General features: G+C 45.7%; 1 protein-coding gene across 1 annotated transcript; it reads left to right on the top strand.

Annotated features, from left to right (window-relative positions):
• Positions 1–22,136, top strand: LOC130380762 (monocarboxylate transporter 2-like). The gene is made up of 5 exons (XM_056588088.1): positions 1–111; positions 10,925–11,216; positions 15,705–15,848; positions 16,503–17,309; positions 18,115–22,136. The coding sequence occupies exons 2-5, from the start codon at positions 11,000–11,002 to the stop codon at positions 18,396–18,398; spliced, it is 1,452 nt and encodes a 483-aa protein (XP_056444063.1). The 5' UTR covers positions 1–111; positions 10,925–10,999; the 3' UTR covers positions 18,399–22,136.
• The last annotated feature ends 2,075 nt before the right edge of the window (positions 22,137–24,211 follow it).

The raw sequence follows: 24,211 nt of genomic DNA, 5'->3' as shown, positions 1-24,211 counted from the left end.
CAAACGCTCCACACCAGAGACCCATCCTCACGCAGCAGCACGAGCAGGTCAGCAGCGAGCACGCAAGGACAACACCGCCGCGGGACACGAGCCACGTCCTTACTGTCCGAGGTAAGCCGTGATGTGGCGCTCGATCAGTCGACTCGTGTGTGTAGGAACGCCGCTGAATCTGTGTGTCTGTGTGTGTGTGTGTGTGTGTGTGTGTGTGTGTGTGTGTGTGTGTGTGTGTGTGTGTGTGTGTGTGTGTGTGTGTGTGTGTGTGTGTGTGTGTGTGTGTGTGTGTATGTGTGTGTGTGTTCTCCCGGTCGCGTGCCCTCGCATCACAAAGAAACACTGCGCGCGATGCGACCGCGGTGTCTCCTTGACGACAGGATCCCGTCCTCGGCCGCAGTCACCAAGGAGTCTAGTAGTTAAATATTTTAAAATGTTGTATCCCGTGTCTCTGTGTCCTCTATGTCCTGGGGGCGTTACCACATTGGCTAACCCAATACAGGCGAGGTTTGGCCAACTCTAAATTATTGATCTTATTTGGTGGGACACCGAAGAAGGGCTCGAGAGGCCCCGCGGGTCGGCCGGATTCAACCGGTCTTCAGCCCGCGAACAGCACACAAACACACACACACACACACACACACACACACACACACAGACAGCACATCCCCGTCTTCATCCTGGGACCGCGGGCTATGATGATGATGATGAAGAGTCCCACCGCGTCACATCAATGTTGAATGTGTCTGATGATGTAGCCCACCACTCCACACCAGTCCCTGGTCTTCCCACCAGTCCTCCCACTTACAGGAGCAGAGGCGATACGTTGTCTGTTATGGTCCGTGTCTGTGGTGGGTCTCGTGGGCTAGCTAGACGAGTGGGGATGTTGTGAGTGCGTGTGTGTGTGTGTGTGTGTGTGTGTGTGTGTGTGTGTGTGTGTGTGTGTGTGTGTGTGTGTGTGTGTGTGTGTGTGTGTGTGTGTGTGTGTGTGTGTGTGTGTGTGTGTGTGTGTGTGTGTGTGTGTGTGTGTGATTCTGCTTGTTAGCTGATCAGGATTAAGAAGCGAAGAACAGATGTGAACCGGAGATTTCAATGTATTCTTAATTTTTAACAAAATGTGACAGAATGTCACTAGAGGAAGAATCGCCCACAACGTGCAACCTTCCTCACCGTTGCATTTCCAGTCCAGTATTCGTAACATACGAAAAGTACCTTACGTTTTAAGAAACGTGACTTGAGTTTACGATCCTTATCCTTGTTGGAACTGCGCATGCGCAGTGGAGTTTACGAGGCGCTTATCGCACCGCTCAAAGTGTCAGACGCTCTGATCAAAACAGAGTGTACTCTGATCAGCTTAGGAATGATGAGTACGGTCTTCTTGAAGACCAGGGTTTCACTATAACCCCATCTCCATGTTATCTCCAAAGCACTTGACTCGAGTCACTGTGTAGCCTACATGCGAGGTTTACGGTTGTTTTAAAACGGCCCAAGATGTGTATTGCTGCCCCCCTTGCACTTGTGTTTACTATTATGCCCTCAGATGCAAGTCTCTGTGGTGTCAACAGTCTGGTCCATTCACTTTTCCGCGATGGAAAAATATGAAAAGCTGCAGTGACGTTCTAATATGATTATTACACACAGCCAGCATGTGTTTACCCATCATTTAATTTAAACTTTAAAAAAAACTGAAGTCCATTAATGTTTTGGTGCCTTCGTGGACGTAATGCCAGCAAAACATTGATTTACTTTACATTTTTCAGGGGCATTGTATTTCATTCCTTATTTTTCCCTCCTCAAATTCTCATGTAACAAACACACTTGTGGTTTTCCCGCTTCAAACGACCAGAAATGTAACTAATATCAGTAATGGTAGACGATTACCTGAATATATATTTTGTTCAGGCATTCTCACCCTCCCCCCTCCCTCTTTATCCATTCTCTTATCTTTATTAAAACAATGCCACAGCCTGCTTAACAGAGGATGCAGAGGATTCTGGGATTTGGAGTGTTTTGCTGTTTCAGAGATTTCAGTTTTGATTTGTTGCCATGTAAACTTGTAATTCACTTATTGTTGTTGCTCTACCAACAGCTTATAGTTTGTTACTAGTTTGTATACTGTTAAAACCACATACCAGAGCCTGCTTAACAGAGGATGCAGAGGAATCTGGGATTTGGAGTGTTTTAGCTGCTTCTGAGATTTCAGTTTTGGGCGTCGCCATGTAAACATGTAATTCACTAATTGAGGTTGTTCTACAAACAGCTACTGGTATGTTACTAGTGTCTGTGCGTGTCTGTGTGAGTCATAGGATTTCTTGTACAGCCTCTTCACCTCAAACAAACTGTAATTATCTTTCTGTCGTCATCCAATTTGTCAACCCTGTCTTACCGGAATATGCAAAGTTACCCACGTCATAGAAACGTTCCGGATGCTTTACATTAATTAACTTCATTAAATTAACACTTATTAACTTCATATCAGCTGATGAGCGGAGGAATTAAATAACTTATTTAATTGTGTTTATTTTGTACGCCATGGCTTAAGGTAACTCAAGGTCACACCAAACAAATATAATGTAATATATAACTTTATCAACCCTGTTTATACATTAATAATGCCTCCACATTTCCATATGCTTCTTGACCAACTTTCTTTTTAACTTGTTGACAAATCCATCAAAACCTTTGTCACTGGATTAATTAAGTTTTCGCCCAAGAAAGTCTTGGAGAATCGGTAACCCTATCGCATCTCTGACCTCAAATCAAAGATGAGAATTTCTGACGATCCCATTATACATAAAACCCCTACGCAGACGATCTAATCATTAACAGAGTCATTAGTTCGGCACCATCAAAGCAAGGCTGGATGGGAATCCAGACTTTAAAGGCCGTACACCTTTTGATGTGCCTTTGAGCACATCAAAGAACGGAGGCCTATACAATCGAAGCGTCGTGTTTATGTATTTTCACACAGGACCCCCTGCCTTACGGCGTTTATGTTCAGGATGCACGTAACCCAATAGTCTAGCGGGCCCCTCGTATCAGGACGGCATTGTTTCTAACCTGGCCCTTTGAATCTACCGGGGGGGTCGTTTGTTCTCTTGGGACGGGCGTGGCCGTGTTTACGGCAGGGTCCACCACTACACGCTGGTCGACGGGTGGGTGGGGTACAGAGGATCTGAGGCCGATTGTTCGGGCCCCGAGTGCACTTTGACCCGCGGTAACCACGGGAGCACCGAAACAACGTTTTTTCCCCATCGGGTTACCTAAGAGCCGTGAGCTCTTAGGTTGACTTTGACCTCTGAGTATGTTGGGTTGCGGGGGGGCGGGTCGCGGTGGTGGAGGCGATGGGGTAACCACCTCACGGCTTTGGGCTTTATCGCATGGGCTTACAACATTGTGGTGCAGCCCTAAGAATGTATACAGTACATTAACATTCAGGGCATTCAGCGGACGCTTTTATCAGAAGCTACTTACAATAAGTACTTGTCAGAAGGAATGGAAGTAATATATCGCTGTCTGTAAAGTAAGGATGTAAATAGAACCAAGTGCCAAGCACATACAATGGCTAGGCTAATCCATTCCCTGTATGCAGCAAAGACAGCTACGATATCATGCTTCATACTAAGTACTATTATTAAGTGCAAGGACAACATACTATAAGTGCGTAACAGGGGTGTGGGGGTGATACGGGGGGGGGGGGAGGTTGAGGGGGGAGGCTATGCAGAGTCGAGGTGAAACTGAACAAGTGAGACTTGAGTCTTTGGGACAACCTTTAAGGCTGCCAGTTCAGTTTGAAAGTTATACTCTGACACACTGACCCTGGACGTGCCACTTTTATCTAACTCCGTAGCCAACAGGGTCACACCGGTAACAGACTCGGTCACACACTGTCTGGAGGTCTAATCAGATCTCACCCGTCTGGCCCGTAGTAACGCTAAGACCTGACACAACGGTGATGGTGTTGTGTGTCACTGTCCACGTTGTGGTAGAGTTGGACCCGATCCAAGCAGAAGTAGTGTGTTGTGGTTAGTGCGAGCCAAGCAGGAGGAACATGTGTGTTGCCCCCCTTTACGGACTGATGCTGTGAGGGAAAAGGTCAGCACATTCACACCGAGCGCCTCGGGATTCAGCCCAAGACAACAGGGCCCCTTCAGACCCCAGTGGGCGATGGGAAAATATTCTCATGTGTTTATTTACTCCGACTCACTCACTCACTCACTCACTGGCCCACTCGTCATTCACACAGTGTCTGAACATGCAGTGTAATCCTGGGTTATAAAGTGCTAGGTATGTGTGTTGTAATTAATGCAGTCGGCACCCAACCCAGAACCGGTAGGGATGGCTGGGCTGGCCCTCTGCCATCCAGCCAGGAGCAAAATGGACATCTCTGAACTGCCACGTTTTAACGTCAGGTGGTGGAGTTATTTGAACGTTACAGCGCTCTTAAACACGCTGGGGGTCATCATGGCACAGGTGCTCATGAATTGAAGCGGAAAGGTCGTTGGACATCATCGGTAGCGTTTGACAGTGTTGCTGAAGCCACTTCCTGTCAACATGGCCACTGTTTTCAGACTTTACAGAAAAGTCATTTTTTGATTTTTCGTTTTCTCTTCAGAGTAAATGGTAAGATATCTGCTAAGTCTTCTCCGCAGGGCCTTTTTAATAATATCAGGCAGTGTCCCGGACCGACATACAAGCACATGGCCTCTGGTTCAGCTGGAGGCCTAATAACTAACTAATAACAACATGTTTTGCAATATTAATAGAAGTGGTTTCAGCCCCCCCCCCCCCCCCCCCCCCCGGACAGATTCCATGTAAATCCCAGATACTGTTGGTAAAATCTAAATGTTGTCAACTTCCATTTCATGTTCGAACGCAAGTTTGATTATTCAAATTCAATTATTCAAATACTACCGAGGCTCAACATGACGGTTATGCAGCTCCCAAGAACATCACCCAACGGACATAGCTCCCTGTTACGAGCAAGCCCAGACACACACAATCACAACGCACACAACACGTCCTCAGAACGCTCTGAAGAAAACTCTGGCCAAGTTCTCCTCCCTCCAGGCTGAAACCCAGCACTGTGTGGGGCTCAGAGCGCCCCCTGTGAGTGCACGCTAAACCTGAGATCCCTCATCCCTCATCCCTCCACCCACCACCCTCCACCCTCCAGCACGGAGGCAGTCTAACTGGCGGCCTTCCAACACCGTTGACCTTGGAGCGAGGAGCCCACAGTCACAGAGCGAGCGCTCGCTCAGGGCCACTGCCCCCCCCCTACTCCGTCAACCTTCCTACTTCCCTTCACTTGTTCCTTCTTTCTATCGCTCTTTCTTTCTTCTTTCCCCCCCCCCCCTTCCGCTCACTCTTTTCATTTTCTACTCTTTTCACCCCTATTGTTTACTTGGTTTTCTTTCTTCCCGTGTTTTATTTTTTAATGTTTTGCCCGTGTGACCCGAGAGTTGATGAACGCGCCCGATCCGAAGAACGCCGTGTTCCTCGGATCACGATACCGTTTGAACATTGTCTTATTCTTGTGCCGCTCCGAGGCTGAGATTATGTTTGTTGTTTTATTTTTGGATTCCCCATGGCCGCAACAAGAGCCCTCCTCAAGATCTGGGCGTATTCTTGAGACCGGGGAGCCGGGCTAATTCGATTAGTATTATTGAATTAGCCTCCAGTGGTACGTTGCTGTGTGCGTGTGTCATTACACGCATGAAACAGAAAGTTCAGTCTCGCTGGGTTTGAAACGAACGCATTTCGTCGATGGTTGTCGACGATGGTATATGTCAAACTGCTTTCTTGTCGGTTTGAACTGGGGTTAAGCTTTTATTGGTACATCTAGGGCGGACACGTCGAATATCACAAAAGTTTCTCAATGGATTTCATTAGACCTATGGATTATGTTTGAGAACACACTCTGTTTACCAATGAGTGGGAGATTATATCACTCGTTATGACTAACTGTAAATCAGACCAAATAATCCCTGTGTAAATAGCCAATAGCTAAGGGAGGTACTTGTAGCGGCCTGTGATTGGCTAAGAAGGGGTGAATTGGCAGAGTTACCACAGGTTTGGGTAGTTCTCTATTGTGCCAGCTGTTCTTTTAAATATTTGGTCAAAGTGACCCCTAATTCATTACCTTAAATTAATAGTTACCCTTATTCATTACATAGCCAAAGGGTTATATGTCAATGATCTGGTAATTAATTACAATTTCATAAATATTTGCCAATCAGTAGGGGGATAGGAGGGAGGTATTTGTTTTATATTCGATATCAGTATTAACATTTGCTCAACTGTTTTTGTACAGTTAAGTCGCATTCATTTCAATGCTTTCCCTTCAAACGGTCAATCTGTTGACCGTCAATCTGCTGGGATGCAAGCCAAACAAAAGTCCTTCTCCTGGGAATGTTCATTACCTTGCGTCCCCATAGCAACCAAACCAGTCTGCTCCTGACCACATAACACTAAATAAGGAGATAAACCTTTCCTTTGCCTTGTTTTGAATCAACCTGACCTTTTGGTTTCCGTTCTACTCCTTCACGCTTCTTTTCCCCGAGCGACTTCCCCCCCCGTGAGTTATGTTCTCACGGAGCAGGTAAGGGGCTGGCGTCTCGCCCAGCGAGGCCTAGCGGTACGCTGTGGACATCAGGGGTTTAGGAACAACAACCATCGGGGGCCCAGTCTTTGGGCAGCATATGGCTCGGGAGGTAGAGCGAGTTGGCTACTAGTAACCGTAAGGTTGCTAGTTTGAATCCCCGGCTCCGCGTAGCGGAGTGTCCCTGAGCGAGACGCCTCACCTTGACTGCTCCGGACGAGCTGGCTATCGCCCTGCGTGGTTGACACCGCCGTTGGTGTGTGAATAAATGGGTGAATGTTACATTTACATTTAGGGCATTTAGCAGATGCTTTTATCCAAAGCGACTTACATCAGTTATTACACACCTTGACACACCAACGGCAGAGTCAACCATGCAAGGTGACAGCCAGCTCGTCAGGAGCAGTTAGGGTGAGGGATAAGTGTCTCGCTCAGGGACACATCAACAATCAGCTAGGAGGAGCTGGGGATCGAACTAGCAACCTTTCGGTTACAAGACAACTGCTCTACCTCCTAAGCTAAGCCGACCCTCTAAGCTGAATGTTAGGCAGTATTGTGAAGCGCTTTGAGTGGTTAGAATAGCGCTGTATAAATGTAGTCCTTCTACCCTCAACTAGCCTCTACCCCGTTTGTGCTTCTCGTCACAAACACACGGCGTAATGAAACCAGACAAGCCGAAAGCGTCTTCCCCATGAAGTGCAGCGTCATCACGGTGGATAAAACCAGCCTCCACATCTCCTCTCCTGGTGCTGAGTCTCTGCTGGTGCCCAGCCAATACTCAGATTATCCTGGGATTAGAACCTACTGTATATCCCCCCCCCCCCCCCCGGAGGGAGGGAGGCGGTAAGCCCTCTTTGATTTATAGAGCGCAATGCATGGAAAATACACAGTAGGAGAGCGAGGAAAGTGTTTTTTTTTTTTCCGAGGCTGGACATGGGTTCTAGGAATGTGATGTAAACAATTCCCCCGAGCGCCTGACTTGACTGGAGGGCGTTGCGCAAGAGGTGCACAGCTTACTAGGGCGGGGGGCTGGGGCCCTCTGGAGGACCCCTGCTGGGGATTGGGGGGAAGGTGGACAGGGGGGACGGGCATGTAGGGGCCCGTCCTGTTTACACGATGCGTACTGAAGTATCGCTTGTGTTATTAAGGCCCCTTTGTTATGTAATGGACACCCAAAGGAATGTGTATATAATGTTCCATACTATTCTACGGAATCGACTGTAAACACTCAAACATACAGTTGATGATGATAGGGGAGGGGGGGGGTATGAGATATTGTAAAAAGGAAGAAAAGCTATTATCAGTGCTTGCACAACTGATTGTAATTTAAATCGATTAGTCCGGAAATATTCCCATCATATCTTCAGATTTAAAACATACTAGATTTCGTCTTTATGTTACAGTTTTAGTACAGCTCTTATGTGGTATGCATTGTCTTCACGTTTGTGTGCGTGTGTAAGTGTGTGTGTGAGCGCGTGTGTGTTTGTGTGTTTGTGTGTGTGTGTACGTGTATGTGTGTGTTTAAAACCTGATATCTGGTGAGTGGATGAAGGGTGCAGACATGATTTATTAATGGCCGGGGATTTTCATTTTTTTTTCGTCCCTTTGCTTTTCTGAAACCCATTTTCATCAAGTGAAGAGGGTGAAACCTCTCAAGCATATGTGTATATATAGGTGTGTCTGCTGAGGGACTGTTTTTCACTGTCAGCTAGACGTAGCCTACAGTGAGATAATGGAAAACCAGGCATTTCAACACATGTAGATGTGACTAGCAAATACACGTTCTCTTGTGGTTGCACAGCTGTGATACCAAACAGGAAAATAGATTCATACATTGACTAATTTCGTACTCGTGCCAGTTTCGTGTTAACAGGAAGTGATTGTGACACGCACCACCAACACCTTTCCCCCTTCTCCGATCACTACCCTCACACCTGTTTTCTTGTGAGTGAAGTGAAAGACTTTAAAGACTATTGTCTTTAAAGGAGACACAGGGTGAGTCTAGTGTACAAAACAGCATCACTACAGCTTCCCTCCCTCCAGAGTCACAGAGATGCTCAAATGATTTGATCTGGCACTTCATGCACTCACCTGTTTTAATTGTATGTTGTACGTCCTGGCACTTAAAAATAGTACTTTGTGTATCGTGTAGCATCTTATCCTAGGTATCTTTGTTGCATACAGGGATCAATTGTAAGTGCTTTGCACATTTTTGTTGTGTTTCGCTGCTGTTTTCTTCACGGTTCTCCTCTGAACGGGACCCTTTACTGTCATGGTGGTGTGACCCTTGTATTTAAATCGATTATGGGTGTAACTAGTTCTATCGGGACCCTCCATCCCGAACAGACGTTAAGTTGCACACTTAACGTCTGCAACGTTAAGTGTGCTAAGCAGAATGTCGCCCAGCGCCCCGCCCACCACCACCACCACCACCTGCTTGCTTCTGCTCTGTATTATATTTAACCTACACAATGGGGGGAGATACCTGACGGACCCCATGGGGGATTGTATAGTGCCCCCTGTCGACAAACGTTTGTATTCTGTATCTGACATCTGTGTGGTAGGCCTTAAACCCTACAGCTTGGAAAAGAGTGAAACCATACCGCCAAACTAAAGTGTATCCCCATTTAATGCAAAAAATTGCCTATGACATGATTGACGTGACGATTCCGGACAGAACTGCTTATGACGGGGCATTTTTTTGCTTTATGCCTCAATCATCACAAACTCGATACATGCGCGCCGTCCCCTAAAGGTCAACACAAAAGTATTGATTCCCCTCAAGCTTTTATTGGTCCTGTACACTGACTCCTGGACTCTCACAGTCCCTCCCTGTGTGAGTTCACCGACGGACATGTGCCGGGAGATTAGGCTCGGAGGAAAGGCGGTAAAAAAGCAATACGTTGAGGATTAGGAAGGCGAAAATAATGTGATTAGCCCCGAGCTTCCAACTTCCAACTGTGTGTGTGTGTGTGTGTGTGTGTGTGTGTGTGTGTGTGTGTGTGTGTGTGTGTGTGTGTGTGTGTGTGTGTGTGTGTGTGTGTGTGTGTGTGTGTGTGTGTGTGTCTGCTTTTCCTTTCTAAGCCACGTCTTAGTATAGCGGCGTTAAAAGCACAATTATCGCTCTCGGCTTTGCTGAACACATGGTTGTTCTGTTTGCTTTGTAAACAGTAGCACCTGATTTGGACCCCCACCTCCATCCCACCCTACCCCTCCCTCTATCGCCGCTTCAATCTCCTCCTACTTTTCCACTACTCTGCCTCGGGGAAGGAGATAACGGTGTGTGTGAGTGTGTGTGTGTGTGTGTGTGTGTGTGTGTGTGTGTGTGTGTGTCTGTGCATGGAGGTGGGTTGTTCAAATCACCTGGGCCTTTTTTTTGGTTGAGCTAAGAAGTGGGCGGGGCAACACCTGTTCATCCAGGTAAGACGAAGTGGGCGGGGCAACACCTGTTCACCCAGGTAAGACGAGTGTTGACCTTATTTAGTGCGGACACTTTGGAAGGTCAACACAGAAGACAGGAGTTTGTGTGTGTATGCGCCTGTGTTTGTTTATGCGCATGCGTGTGAATGTGTGTGTATATGCGTGTGTGTGTGCGTGTGTGTGTGCATGTGCGTGTCTGTGTGGTATGTTTGCACGTGCCTTCTCTTGTTCCGGCTGGGCTGGTATGTCCTTCTCCTCGGGCAGGTCACATTGGAGCTAGGTCCCGCCCCCCTTCCCAGTCCTACCTTTCCACTCCAGGTCCCACACCACCACCGCTCCGTCAATAAGGGTCTGGTTCTCTGCCAACGGCGAATGTTCCCAACAAGCAAATAGCGCAACCAACCAGCCAATGGCGCGACCAGCCAGCCAATAGAACGACCAACCAGCCAGTAGCGCGACCAGCCAGCCAATCGCGTGTCCAACCAGCCAATTGTGCGACCAGCCCGCCAATAGCGTGTCCAGCCAGCCAATAGCACGACCAACCAGCCAATAGTGCGACAAACCAGCCAATAGCGCGACCAACCAGCCAATAGCGCGACCAACCGGCCAATAGCGCGACCAACCGGCCAATAGCGCGACCAACCGGCCAATAGCGCGACCAACCGGCCAATAGGGCGACCAACCGGCCAATAGCGCGACCAACCGGCCAATAGCGCGACCAACCGGCCAATAGCGCGACCAACCAGCCAATAGCACGACCAACCAGCCAATAGCGCGACCAACCAGCCAATAGCGCGACCAACCGGCCAATTGCGCCACAAACCGTCCGGTAGCGCCACAAACCGACCAATGATGCGACCAACCAGCCAATCGCGTGACCTTGCTTCTTCTTCTTCTTCTCCTTGTTTGCAGTGAGCAGCGATCTCCCCGCCCTCCACGCCCGCCCATCCACCCCCCCCTGTCCCTCCGTCCAGAGCCAGGTCTGCGATGCCCCCCCCGGCGAAGGCTGTGGCCGCCGTGGAGCCCCCCGATGGAGGCTGGGGCTGGGCGGTGGTCCTGGGAGCCTTCATCTCCATCGGCTTCAGCTACGCCTTCCCCAAAGCCACCACCGTCTTCTTCAAGGACATCCAGAAGATCTTCGGGACGTCCTACAGCCAGACAGCCTGGATCTCCTCCATCATGCTGGCCGTCATGTACGCCGGAGGTAAGCCCCCCCCACCCAACTGGTGGTTAGGTCTGGTGAATCTCTCTGTCTCTGTCTCTGTCTCTCTCTCTTTCTCTTTCTCTCTCTCTCTCTCTCTCTCTCTCTCTCTCTCTCTCTCTCTCTCTCTGACTACCTCTATCACACACACAAACACACGCACACACACAAACACACACACACACACACAAACACACACACACACAGACACACACACATACACACACACACACACATACACACACACACACACACACACACACATACACACACACAAACACACACACACACACACAATCATGAAACATTAATATAAATACTGCTATTAGATTTTTTTATGGCTTTTATTTTCGAAAATCGAGTGATTTTCGAAAGATGACATCTTTATTATTCTGACGTCAACTAGGTTGACGTCATGAGGGTCATTTGGTTCATATTGAGAAGCGACCCATTTGGTTGTTTAGGTCGGAGATCATGCTGAACACACACATCACTGCTGTGCTTCGGGGAACGCTGTAAACAGTATGTTAAAACAAAACCACAAGCCAATATTTGGCACAATTTAAATCATTATGTTTGTGTAATGTCCAAGAAATATACAGAAGTAAACAGAAGGCCAAAGATGCAAAAAATTGCATCTTTTCACATCCAATTTCTGATCTTTTATTGGAGTTAAGAAAGTTGGCTGACTACTAAAGCTGACGCCAAAATTGAAGTGTCACCATTTTGACCTTGACTCAATGCCAAATATCCGAACGTCAGATTGTACAAGTTGTTGCCAAGGGCAACTTGAAGCTTCATAATCTGAATAAAAACAAGTACTAAACTATCGTTTAAGTACTTGTTGAGGATGTTTTATACATTTCTGAAGGATGCATCAATACTTCCCTCAGAAGCTTCGACAAAATGTGTCCAAATGCTACACTATAGTGTTTCACCGAGGTGCTATAGAGCTATGGAGGTGTAAAACAAATACTGGACATTTTGAAGGACATCGCAGGTATTCACTGGCCTGTATAAAGTGCCTTCCTCCCATTGAAAAGCGCTTTTTAAACTTCTCTTCAGCAAACTTACCCACAGCTCCCTGCACTGAACAGCCGTCCATCTTATTAACTGGAGGTATCTTTTGTTCCACTTTCATGACTCATATGTCAACGCTGTTGATTCATATAATTATTCAGGTAACCGGGTATAATTACTCAGGTATTATTACTCAGGTGTTATAATAACTAGACTCTGCCCTGACTCATATGGACGTTATCGTCGTAGTTAACCCAGGGGTTCCTGAAGACTGTGGAATTACCTCGGCCCCTAGTGAAATCCGCAACATATGCTCATTACCGTGTCTGAAAAGAGAGTGAGGTGATCACGATGTCTCTGTGCAAACAGTTCACCAATGCGGCCTCTGCCTGTGCAGCCTTTAAACGCATTCACAATCAAATTAAGCCATAAAGAAATGAAGGCATTCATATATACGTTTTTGAAAAAAACACAGACGGCGGGGTCAACCACGGAAGGCCACCGCCAGCTCGTCGGGAGCAGTTGGGGTGAGGTGTCTTGCTCAGGGAAACCTCGACACTAAGAGGAGCCGGGGATCGAACTAGCAACCTTCAGGTTACAACTTGTCAACCCACTCTACCTCTTGTGCCACTGCCGCCTTACTTGCCGAAGATGTTATGGCCATCCCACTAGGTCCCATGCAACCAGCCACATATGGCTCGTGACCCAGAGGTTGAGAACCACTGGTCTTTCTACTGTTTAAATGCACCGCCCTGTTCCCTGGTTACTGCCGAGCTTCCAGGATACGAGAGAGAGACGGTTCATTTCCGAGACGGTATGACCGGTACGGCCCCTCAGCTGAAGTGACGAGCAAATATTGACCCAAGTGTTAACTAAAGGAGTGTCGACCGTCACACCGGTTCTCCCGCCTTGTTCTCCCGACTGGGCAAGGGGTTCAGATGTGACGTTACTACTCGTTTAGTTTAAATAATAATTCATATCTATAACAAACGATACACATTGAGAACCGATAGCCCCCTGAGACGTACCATCTCCCGTTTGCATTGCTAATATATTTGCTTCACTATCGGTGTTTGGCTCAAAAGAGGGGTTCAGCACTGCGTACCTTGAGAGAGCTACTCTGGGGTAATATGCTAAGCAGGCTTTGTCCCAGTGCAGCCGTTCTTAACCTGAGCAATGCCTTTGTTCCAGATCCCCGGTTGATCTTTCATGTGTCAGGAGAGCAGGAGAGCACAATGAGGTCCTATTTATTTACATTTGCATCGCCAAATATTTGCATTGCGAAATATGTTAACCATTTTACCCCTCTCATCTCTGGATCAAAAAATGTTGCCTGCAGACCTTTTGTTAAAGTAAACACTTATGCCCAGAACGCATGGCCCTGTCAGGAAGTACGTGAAGGAATGTTTCGGAATTTGAACACGGAAATTAGGCTTCAGTCCTTATTGAGACATACATTCCTGTTCAGGGAGTATGGCTCGGTTAAAACAATAGATTCACGTTTTCTTGTGTCATGCTGCAAGGATTGAGTCTTGATTTGTCTTTGTAGGATCTCAGCTTTATGTCAGAGCGCTAAGATGCGTTTTGTGTTGCTTTTGTTTGGCTACGATCTCCCCAACCACCTGTCCACTCTGTCGGCCTGGTTAGATTAGCCCCATAAAAGACTGTGGCTGTGACGCTGCCAGAAAAAGACATAGTATAAATAGTTTCCACAGTCAGTGGTGCGATGAACAAAGCAGGCGCGCTATGATCGCACATCTAGTGACAATGACCTCACTGTCAATCAAAGACGGTGACTTCTGCTTTGGAACGCATTCAAGAGTTAGGGGAAGATTAAAAAGGGCCCTTTCCTCATGGCTAACCCTTTGTTTTGTTTTTATTTATTACTGTTCGTTTTTTGGTGGTTTTAAAAGCGAGAAAGGTCATCTCAGTGTATTGTGCCAACATGTCACACACACAGGGAGTGTGTGAGCGGTTTGATATTTGACTACGCTCCCTAACTCTGTGGAGGCTGGGGTCCAGGTGGCGGCGGTGGTTACGTCACGTGTAGAGACGGGGGTTTCCCTGAACTGCGTTATCTTCCGTGTTATCATAAACCGACTCTGCAGAGGCCCGGAGATCAACTGGCTGGGAGCGCACACACGAGGGCGCACGACTTCATGACACGCTCGGACGCGACAAGGCAATGGATGGAATGGGAAACGCACAAAATAAGAACCCAAAAGAATAAGACAAAATAAGAACACCAAAGAATAAGAACACAAAAGGATAAGACAAAATAAGAACACAAAATAAGAACAAAAAGTAATAACACAAAATAAGAAGAACTCAAAATAAGAAGAACAAAAAGTAATAACACAAAATAAGAAGAACTCAAAATAAAAACCAAAAATAAGAGGAAGACAAAATAAGAAGGAGAGAAAATCATGAGAACACAAAATAAGAAGAAACTAAATAAGGAGAACACAAAATAAGGACAGAAATTAATGACGCAAAATAAGAACTTGTGGGGGGGGGGGGGGGGGGGGGGGGGGGAGGGATTTGGATGCATGTCTGTGTCTCAAGTGCTTCGTTCCGTTTACTAAACACACCACCCAAAGGGTCATGGAAAGATATGGGAAAACATAATGTGTTATTCCCGTTTGGGAAGCGGAACGTGGTATATTTAGCTTGGCTGGCGTTTGGTCCGCATTGTAATGATGTCCGTGAGGGGGGGGGGGACTGTGTGTGTGTGTGTGTGTGTGTGTGTGTGTGTGTGTGTGTGTGTGTGGGGGGGGTCTCGCTGCGGAGGATAAGCCCATTTCAACAGGCGTTAATGCACTGGCTCAGGGGCTTCCCGTCTCGGCCAATCAGGGACCTCGAGATCCGCAGAGAATGCTGATCACAGCCCTGTATGCAAATGAGCTGAACTTTTTTCCTCAAGGACAAACTACAAAGGAAAAAAGGGAGGGGGGGAATTCACGCGGGGGGGGAAATGTCAGATGACCTCTTTTGCTCGTCAAGGTTTTTTTTTTTAAAGACACAATGACTGACAGAACCACAATAACGTGCCTTGCTTAATGACTTTAATTTCTTGTTGTCCTGAATTTTAAGTTTTTACAGTTGCTAGACACTAGTCTCTTTATAAATATTGAGTAGTGTGTGAATTGACATGAATCAAGATATATACTGCCGTTTCTTATATTTATGTAATATTTGAAGTTTTTCTCATAATCACAAGGGCTAATTAAGTTGAAAAAGTAGTAACCATTCCAATAGATGTACCATTATTAACTTAATATATATTGCGTGTTACATAAATTGTGTTGTAGCCTATACATTAAATATATGATGTATATTGTTGTGCAACATAAATTATTATAATTATGATATATATGATAGATATTGTGTGTTATATATATATATATATAAAATATGTCACATCTATATAATATATGCTATATTCTATTATATTGTGTGTTCTCCCCCCAGGGCCCATCAGCAGTATCCTGGTGAATAAGTACGGCTGCAGGCCCATCATGATCATGGGGGGCTTCCTGTCCTCCATCGGCATGATCTCCGCCTCCTTCTGCAACAATATCATCCAGCTGTACATCTGCATCGGGGTCATCGGAGGTGAGGCCCCACGCCGGCCATAAGCCCGCTTACCGCTCACCCGCTAAGCACCGGCTTCTGAGAACACCGTTATAAATAGACAAAGGGCTCGTAGCCGTCGCTTGTCATTGTTGTCATGTCCCTGGTTCACGGTGGTGGAAACGATCTACCTGTTAGTGGGGGGCATAGGTCATTTTTGTTAGCCTCATAATCGCCAAAGTCAAATTTTTAGTTTTCGGAAAAACTGAAAAAAATAAAATAAAATTGGCAAACAACACATAGGATGTTTTTATTTTTTATATACTGTACCGCTAAGTTCGACGGATGTAGCCAACAAATAGATATAGCAATGAGGCAAAGTGTTAGGGGAGCAGAGTTGGGCAATTTGGCCCAAATATGACCGAGGCAGTTATGCTATTAGGCTAAGGATACGGCATTAGTAGCATCTGAATAAATGTTGTTTTATTCATGTTTAACTTAACTAAATTGACTATAGATTTTAAATGATTTAGCTGTTGGTTATAGCCAAGGTCATAGGTCATAGGTTAGAAGCATTCGAATAATAAATGTCTGCATCGCTATTCAGGTTCCGGCCTGGTCCTCATGGCATAGGTCATGGGTCAAAGGTCATAGGGTCACAGAAGTGTTTTAATCATAAATGTGTTCGTCCTTCAGGTCTGGGCCTGGCCTTCAACCTCCAGCCCGCGCTGACCATGATCGGCAAGTACTTCTTCAAGAAGCGTCCCATCGCCAACGGCATGGCCATGGCGGGCAGCCCGGTGTTCCTCAGCACGCTGGCGCCCTTCAACCAGTACCTCTTCAACGCCTTCGGCTGGCGCGGCAGCTTCCTTATCCTGGGGGGCATCCTGCTCAATTGCTGCGTGGCGGGGGCCCTCATGAGGCCCCTGGTCCCCCCCCGGGCCAAGAAGGACGAGGAGCTGGCCCCCGCCGCCCTCACCGACGGCCCGAAGCCGGAGAAGCTGAGCGTCTGGGAGACGGTGAACAAGCACCTGGACCTGTCGCTCTTCAAGCACCGCGGCTTCCTCATCTACCTGTCGGGAAACGTCATCATGTTCCTGGGCTTCTTCTCGCCCATCGTCTTCCTGGCCGCCTACGCCAAGGACATGGGCGTGGACGAGTACTCGGCCGCCTTCCTGCTCTCCATCCTGGCCTTCGTGGACATGTTCGCCCGGCCCACCATGGGGCTGCTGGCCAACTCGCGCTGGATCCGCCCGCGCATCCAGTACTTCTTCTGCTTCGCCGTGCTGTACAACGGCGTGTGCCACATCCTGTGCCCGCTGGTCAGCGACTACACGGGCCTGGTGGTGTACGCCGTGTTCTTCGGGTTCGCGTTCGGCATGGTGAGCTCGGTGCTGTTCGAGACCCTCATGGACCTGGTGGGGGCGCCGCGCTTCTCCAGCGCGGTGGGGCTCACCACCATCGTGGAGTGCTGCCCCGTGCTGCTCGGACCCCCGTTGGCAGGTAATGGACCGGTCCGGAATCCCCCCCCCCTCGGGACGCAAGTGTTGTTGTTAAGTGTTGAACTAAACGTTTGAAAACAAGTGTTTTGCAATATGGTTCCTTAAAAGGTGACGTGTTACACCACCAGGTGTGAGTGTGATTAGGCGTTGCAAGCCGTTTTGAAAATCTGCCTCTTCTGACATTACAAGTGGCCGTGTCCACCTAGATGTGTGCTGGATAGCAAAGGTTGCTCATCTATCTGTCATACATCTAGGTGGACACGCCCAGATGGGATGTCAGAAGAGGCCGATTTTTTAAAATTCTGGTAGCGGCTAATCACACTCACACCTGGTGATATAATATCTAACCTTTAAGCAGATCTCAAACTATACGTATCATCTTAATATGATATAATATCTAATATATATGTTATATTGTGGTGTGTGTTGTTTTTGTCTGGGTTTGTTTTATCTTGCCGTCCATTCATCACGTTGTTGGCTGCTTGACCTTTTTAAAAGTGGCCTGGAATGCTCCAGACCTTTTGTTTTATTCGTAGGATTAGCAAGAGAAATTGCGTAATATAAAAATACAATAGTCAGAGTATAGCGAAGGCATTTATATCGTCCTGACCACAAACAACAAACATTGTTCAGATTGAAAAGTATTATTCTCTTTTTGTTTTTAATTTATAGTTTAGAGCCAAGGGGATGAACATTTCCATCAAGCATAAAACCAATAGGCTTGTGACTCAATTGAATTTGTTCCTTTTATTTTAATTAAAAGTTGCACAGATTAGTTTTTGACTCAACTTTTCGCTTTCTTCCAGGCAAACTGGTGGACGTCACAAAAAGCTACAAGCATATGTACTTCTGCTGCGGCGTGGTGGTCATCATCGCGGCCATCTGGCTCTTCATCGGCAACTTCATCAACTACAGACTGCTTGAGCGCGAGCGCAAGCAGGCCGACTCGTACAAAAGGACTGAGACGGACGACCCCGACGCCGCAGTGCAGTACCGGAAGGGCTCTGAGGGGGGCGACAAAGCCACCGCCGAGCTGGCCAAGAAGGACGGCAAAGACGGGGATGCCGTGCAGCGGGAGACCAACATCTAGTCGGGTCCGTTGGTTCTGACACTGTGACCTCCTCGCTTCCACCGTCACCAACAACAACATCAACAACAATAGCAACAAACACCGCCACAACTCCCAAAGCACACCACGCTCCGATCTGCTTGGGGAGATCGGAAGCGGGAGAGTACAGAGCGGTTCCGAACCCGGGCTTTCTTTGGAAGTCTTATCGTCAGAACTCCTCCAATACTAACTGCCAAAGTAACAACTGTTTTTTATAAGATGTTGGTGAGGATTCACCGTAACCGTCGTCGTTTTTTGTCGTCCATAATTCCAACCTCGCGTATTACCGAAGTATCACTATGGAGACATCGTTGACGCGTGTAAAACAGGGTCTCGGCGTTGAGACTTTAAAACCAGGGTTCTTGTGTTTGAATCGTCTTGACAACAGTGATATAATGTTGTTTTGTTTGTTTGTTCAATGTATCAATCCTACGCTGTGGTTCCCATGGGAACAGTTAAACCATGCGAAGTCATCCACTTCCTTCCACGGCACTGCATTTCACTGATCCGTTTCTGGAGATCAGCAAAAAGGTGAAAAAGAGTCACGTTACTACTTGTGTGTAGTTATGACTCAAATTGTTAACTTCAAATTGCTAACTGTAATGTGGTGGGAGCCAGACTGGGTGTGATGGCCGAAGCCACCACTGTTAATCCCTGGTGAGGTCCTTTTTGCACGGCAGCTCGCCCTTATCAACATATTATCATCTTCTTCATCTGGCAAAATATTTAACCCTCCTTAACCGATTACGCCAATTTAAAAAGAAATCCACTGCTAAATGGCGACAAGGAGTCAAATAATGAGCGAAGCCCTAAAGAAAAAACAGATGGGTTCACAGATTAATGTTTTGTTGAGGAAAGGATGTAGTAAAGAATGTTGAATTTGTGCTGTTTATCACCTGCTCCATATTGAAAAATGCAGGCCACATATGCTGCACCAAAGTCAACAACATCAAGAGGCTGCATTTCATTCCAGAAACATCTTGAGGGATACATTTCATTCATTTCAATGTACTCCATCTTTCTGGAGCTTAAGAAGTGAGATTGCAGCAATGACGAAATCGTCATGTACTGTTCTTTGACCAAACATGGAGCCATAAACAACACAATGTTGTTTTAAGCACTTCTACAGGGAAATGCATATCTCCCAGCACGCAAGGTTATTCTGAAGAATAACAGAAATGAATACAGAATATATATTCTGGAGGTGTTCTGCCTTAACCGTAATGATTGAATGCCGTGAGGTTGTGCAAGCAAATACTTTTGAGTATTACACCATAAAGGAACGATGAGCCTTTTGTTGACAATGGCATTCATGCTGCGGTGCTGTGGTATGTCGTTGCATTTTGCTGTTGTGGTGCGCCGTTGGTATTTATCGTAACAAAATCATAGAATATTTTTGTACAAAAACCGACAAAAAAAACACAAAAGAAAAACAAATAACTGCTATTTGTTTTGAGACAGGATGTGGGCTGTTTGTGAAGAATTTTAACCCAACTAACAACTCGTATTAACTTTAAAACGTTGTCTTCCTATCTAATAAATCCCTGCTAACATTCATGCTATTCTGGATGTAAAGGAATATTAGGGATTCCATTGTCTGTGATATATACTTAAATAATTTAAAGGTTGGGTATGGAATTCTTTTTTTTGGCCATTTTTGCAAAATTACTTGAAATCCTTATCATAACCCACTTACAGCCACTGAGTTAGAAGTACTGACATGAAAATTAAACAAGTCAATCATCTGTGGAACGGGCAGGGCTCGAAAAAAAAACTCCAGCCAATGATTTCCAGAACCACCGAGTGTCATTGGACAGTAAGTACGTCAATCAAACGGTCGTGCTGCACTCCCACTCCCCCTCCCCCGCTCCCCGTGCGCGACCCCTTCGTGCACGTCCTCAAAGCTCGTGACCCAGAGCAAGCTTCTGTTTTATTGTTATCCTGCGGTAGCTACTGGAGCTAGCTAACTAGCTAATCCACATTTGGACCTAGCACTAGAAGACAACCCTAAACTCCAACCTAGCTAGCCTGGCTCACTCTCGCGCATCTGTGTTCGCGCTCGTGCCATTTGACCATTTGAGTCGTGTATTTTCAAAATCTGCTGGCATTTCGCAAATCTCATACCCAACCTTTAATTATTGCAAAATATTAAATAGATTAAAATGTATGCTCAAAAGTGTGTCATGAATTTAATCCAACATTGGTCAAATGTCGTACTTGATTGAAGAAGCCATAGCAGTGTTGTGAATCTGGAGAACTTGGAAGTATTTTCTGATCAAAATAATTTCTCTCTAACTCTTTCCCGATTTAGTTGTTGCTTTATAGGAATTACTTGAAATGTCTATTTTAATTTGTTTCTACTGATGTAGACTAATTTAATTGTTAAGTTAATGGTTATGTGCTCCTGAAAAGAAACATTATTCAGAAAAAATAACAATCATTTCAATATTAGTTTTAATTGACTGGACTCCGGAAAGGGTGGACAATTAAATCAGCTTTCAAATCACATGTTCATCTTGTAAACATCTATGTTTCTACAATGTATGACTAATTAGAAAGAAATTCATGTTTGTTTGCTTTGTCACAGCTCTGTGGTTGGTGATTAGGGTATTTATGGATCTGCTTGTGCATCAATCGTCATCCATCTACAGGGAATCGAGTATTATTCACAGAGAACACTGTGGGCAATGAAGTGGCATCATAAGCCTCACCAGGACATTCCCTGAGTTGCTCTAGAACACCACTCTGTCCGGGCAACCGATTCAAACTGTGAGGTGTTTTTTTTTTAATGTTAGTTTGTTTGCTGGGTTATTTTGTTCTGGATTTTGCTTTTCTCACCTGATAAACCTGTACAACGAAGAACATTAGAATGAAGCACTTTTTCATGGCACTTTTTCTGTGGCGCTGGCTTGTGTACAAACTAGAATCCTCCCTATGCAAACATACACGTTGTAGTTGCCTTGTGTCCTGCTCATTGTGTGAGGTCCCAGCCTTGACCAAACTCGTCATCGTGACCACACCGTTGTGAAGCTATTGTCAGGGTTTAAGAAACTTTGAAACAACTCTGAGAAGGCTCGTTGTCTGATGTCAATGCATAGGACAGCAAAACAGTCTGTGATATTGACATGAGTATTGACGTTTGACCTGTCCTAAGAGATTGTTACCTATTCCCGTTCAAAACGAGGTTTAATAACATATAGGGGCATATTATCGTTTCACTTTGAATAGACACGTTGATGAGTTCAATACTAATCACCAGATCATTTATCACCTAGTATGAATTTGATCGCTCAAATATGTGTCACATGCTAAAATTGTATTGGTATAACTTGTATGTTATGTCACGTTGTTTGTGTGCACATAGTTGTTAATAAAACTATATCACACAGGCATTCTCACCTGTTTATTTCAAATATGAATGTTTATATAAGTGTAAATGAATTGTGGCAGGACCAAATTTTGTTGTGCCAGACGTAGTTAACACTTAGTATGTTATCACACATGTAGTCCTGTAAAGAGCCTTATAAACCTTATCACTTAGTATCCACCAAACAGTGCTCACTATTTGCTCGTGTTTTTTTTTTGTGTTCTTTCTTTCCTTTCATTTGCTCACACGTTCATAACATTGTTGATGGGAACAAAACAAACACTCGATTTGGTTTCCGATTGCTAGGCAGTTTAAGGTCAAGAGGATTGTATCCCTGAATATGAGTAGAGCAGTGCTTTTCTACCCCCTGCATGGCTCGATTAAAACAGTATTACCTTGTTTGATTTCTAAAATCAATATTTCCCTTTGTTTTGACCTTGTCTTAGAAACAGGTCAAGATGGAGTTTAGATCAACCAAATGGATGCCAAATTGGTGACGCTGCTAATTACAGGTCATCAACCCTGGCAGTTATTCTTAAATGATGAATCCGTAAGTCTTTGGTTGCGAAGAAACAGTGCCTTAATGAAGTGAACTAAACATTTGAAAACCAGTGTTTTGCAATAGTTTCTTAAGCTGTTGTTCAGAAGTCTAACAAACATACAATCATCTTAATATAATAATTGTATTGAATCTATATCTAATATATAACATCACTCTATTATTACTCCTTCTGTAGATGTGTTTCGACACCTATGACAGGATAGCATCAAAGTCATTCACTGTTAATATTTTTTCCACAAATATGAAATAAATAAATAGTATGCTAATAGGTTACAATGTATAATTACTTTTTCATTGTTGTGACCCTAGTACTCATTTGTGCGTTCTACTAACACGGTGGCTATTAGACGTTTTAAATGGTATTCAATCACGTCGATAGATGAATAACGGAGGCACATATCTTGTCTCTTTTAACCGGTTAGATGATGAGATAAATAAAAGGTTATTTAAAGGCGGAAAACCGCCAGCTGTCAACCATCAAGAGTAAACACTAAACTTGTTTTCTAAGCCATGCGGTTTTGCTTTACTTTGAACCGAGAAAAATCTGTGTGTGTGTGTGTGTGCGTAAATATAATAATCCCCCCGAAAAAAAATTATCACTCAAAGCGTCGCCCTGTCATATATTTACCTTGATGAATGAGCCTTTTATATCATTACGCTTTAGGATGTTACTCAGTGTTTGATACGGAACGCGGCCCTCATCCAGCCCCTTGTTGGTTGGTAAGCAGCCGTCAGCGCGGCGGTGGGCTACGGACCCCCAGGCTGAGTTACCGGCTAGATTTTAATAGGGCAGACAGGGTCACCTTTCACACAGGAGAACAATACACCGTCTCTCTCTCTCTCTGGTTCTATACTAAAGTCATTTTTTAACCAAAGGGCTTTGATAGGAGGTCTGCTGCCCGCCTTCACAACACTGTGTCAACGTGTATTATCCCGCGCGCTCATCTGTCGATTCAGTTTCATCACGTGGTCCCCGAGGCGCGCGAGCTGCTCTCAGTTGATCGCTTTTGGAGGCTAATTGGAGCGTTGTGCGCCTGCGCCAGCAGTTCAGCCAAATCTTCGCCAACCACCGTCCTGCAGCCTGATTGGCTGAACAGGTCACAGGAGACGCTAACCATGCTGCTAATGCTAATCATTTGTTGCTCTTGACAGACTAAAAACCAACAACCTCTTTTAATTGAGCTTAACTATAACTTCACACTCTCAGGACCAAGAGGCCGACGTCATTGAGGTGAGTCACGTATCTTTTATTGAACTTCAATCAAAACGATTGACACGTTTATAGCCTATTCCTTATCAGCTCATAGAACACCCATCGCGTGCGTGTGCGTCTGTGTGTGTGCGTGAGTGGATAGGAAAACCATCATCATTTCCGTGGTGTGTGTGTGTGTGTGTGTGTGTGTGTGTGTGTGTGTGTGTGTGTGTGTGTGTGTGTGTGTGTGTGTGTGTGTGTGTGTGTGTGTGTGTGTGTGTGTGAACACTATCATGAGTTCCTTGTGTGTGTGTGTGTGTGTGCGTCTGTGTGTGTGCGTGAGTGGATAGGAAAACCATCATCATTTCCGTGGTGTGTGTGTGTGTGTGTGTGTGTGTGTGTGTGTGTGTGTGTGTGTGTGTGTGTGTGTGTGTGTGTGTGTGTGTGTGTGTGTGTGTGTGTACACTATCATGAGTTCCTTGTGTGTGTGTGTGTGTGTGTGTGTGTGTGTGTGTGTGTGTGTGTGTGTGTGTGTGTGTGTGTGTGTGTGTGTGTGTGTGTGTGTGTGTGTGTGTGTGTGTGTGTGTGTGTGTGTGTGTGTGGTATTAGAGAAGGACTCCCATCATACCCCAGACTGTAAAAGAGCATTACCTCGCATTGAAGAGGAAGGTGAA

The sequence above is a fragment of the Gadus chalcogrammus genome, chromosome 4 (assembly GCF_026213295.1).
Source record: "Gadus chalcogrammus isolate NIFS_2021 chromosome 4, NIFS_Gcha_1.0, whole genome shotgun sequence".
In the NCBI taxonomy this organism is placed as follows: domain Eukaryota; kingdom Metazoa; phylum Chordata; class Actinopteri; order Gadiformes; family Gadidae; genus Gadus; species Gadus chalcogrammus.
The sequence above is the reverse complement of the archived record's forward strand: the minus strand, read 5'-3'. Positions and strand labels throughout refer to the sequence as shown.